Source organism: Bison bison, unplaced genomic scaffold (assembly GCF_000754665.1).
Source record: "Bison bison bison isolate TAMUID 2011002044 unplaced genomic scaffold, Bison_UMD1.0 scf7180017851537, whole genome shotgun sequence".
NCBI lineage: Eukaryota > Metazoa > Chordata > Mammalia > Artiodactyla > Bovidae > Bison > Bison bison.
The window spans coordinates 14813-16472 of record NW_011482110.1 but is presented as its reverse complement, the minus strand read 5'-3'; the positions used below and the strand labels follow the sequence as shown (position 1 = coordinate 16472).

The window sequence follows — 1660 nt, the reverse complement described above, 5'->3', positions numbered from 1 at the left end:
TGGCCTTTGGGAACCTCCTTTGCTTTGGCCTTGAGCATTTCCCCCTGCAATATACCAGCTTGAATTTAGGGTCTGTTGTCTTGAAGGCTTCCTTCCCTTTGGGATGAGAGAAAATGCAGTGATGCTGGGAGGCCAAGGGGAGAGGGGGAAGCTGGTGGGGAATGGGATGCAAGGAAGAGCAGAAAGGTAGGAAGGAGGGTGCTGGCCTGAGCTCACCGGTATCCTAGAGGGAAAGAAGTCATGCCCTTGAGATGCCCCTTGACACCCAGTGACCTGCCTCAAATCAGTGTCATTATGTGTGCTAATAAACGTGCATCTGCTGTAGGCAAGCCTGTCAGGTGGACAGGTGAGAGTTGGATTTAGAACCTGAAACACAATGGAGGTGGTTATTTGTTTTAGGAAAGGGTTACCCTTATGAAGCCTGCAGCCAGCTTTCCTTACAGACTTAAATAAGACTACATTTATGAGAAAAGCAGTTTGCGTGCCTTTTGAGATTTCCTGTGAGTTACATCTCTCCCCTCTTGGCACTGCTCAGTACTTTCTGCATGGTCACCTTGATGGATAAGCTCTAGGAACAAGGCGGAGGTGCTGGGGTCCTCCAAACCGCTGGTGAGAGCCCTAGAAAACTGGACACAGCCCAGAGAGGGGAGTCTGGTCAGATCGGGACTTTTCCTTTGTAGGAACTTGAAAAGTTGGGCATGGAGGCTCTGGTTTGCAGCCTGGACCCCCTCCCCCAAGTTTATTGTGGTCTCCCTCAAGCCAATAAGGGAAGTGAGACAAGAAGGATTTCTGTGAACCCAGGCAGGCAGGGGGTGTTCTGGGGCAGATGGTGGTGGCCTGAAGGCTTGGCCTCATGTCGTTTTTCTGCTTGTGTCTCCCATGCTAGAAGAGCACCTCTTTCTGATGAGGAGTCCACGACAGGTGACTGCCAGCGCTTTGGATCTCAGGAGTTTTGTGTCAGCAGTTTTTCCAAGGTAAGGGGCCATGCAGAGCCACATGCCACCTGCTGAAGGGTGGAGCTGAACCACCCAGGCATGGTGGCCAGCCTGCCTTCCCTGAACGGGGCCAGGCAGAACCGGGGTGCTTCCCAGGAGTTGGTGCATGTGAGACAAAAATCAGCCTGCTGCGCTTTGCTTCTGCCAAGTTGCAAAGAGGACCAGCAGTCGCCCCTTCCAGGCCTCAAGAGCCTTTCACGACCTACAGAGAGCTAGTTAAGACAGGTTTTCTACTCTGTCATTGCAGGTGGAGCTCACGACAGTTGGAAGTGGCAGTAATGCCCGGGGGGCAGACCCAGATGGCAGTGCAACAGAAAAACTCGGGCCCAAGTCAGAAGACAGGCCTGATGACGCCCAGCCCCAGATGGACTATACTGGGAGTGTGGCTGAGACAGGGGGCCCCTTGGTGTCCCTGAGCAGCCCAGGAGACGGGCTCAAGCTTTCTGCTCCTGACGGCCCCGAGGCTGGCAACGACACTGCTGACTGCTCCTGGACTCCCCTTAGCAGCCAAATGAGCAAACAGGTGGACTGCTCGCCAGCTGGGGCCAAGGCTCTGGACTCGCGGCATGGCGTCGGGGAGAAGAATACTTTCATTCTGGCAACTCTGGGAACTGGCGTCCCCGTGGAGGGCACCCTGCCTCTGGTGACCACTAACTTCAGTCCAT

The 1660-nt window shown here is 54.5% G+C and overlaps 1 protein-coding gene across 1 annotated transcript in view; it reads left to right on the top strand.

The window, feature by feature from the left end:
• The first annotated feature begins 838 nt into the window (after nt 1–838).
• Nucleotides 839–1660, top strand: part of LOC104996636 (BCL-6 corepressor-like protein 1) — a 3135-nt gene continuing 2313 nt past the window's right edge. The window contains exons 1-2 of the mRNA XM_010850935.1: nt 839–974; nt 1243–1654. Of these exons, the coding sequence (XP_010849237.1) occupies nt 1360–1654 (295 nt within the window). The 5' untranslated portion in view covers nt 839–974; nt 1243–1359. The remainder of the gene's footprint in view (nt 975–1242; nt 1655–1660) is intronic.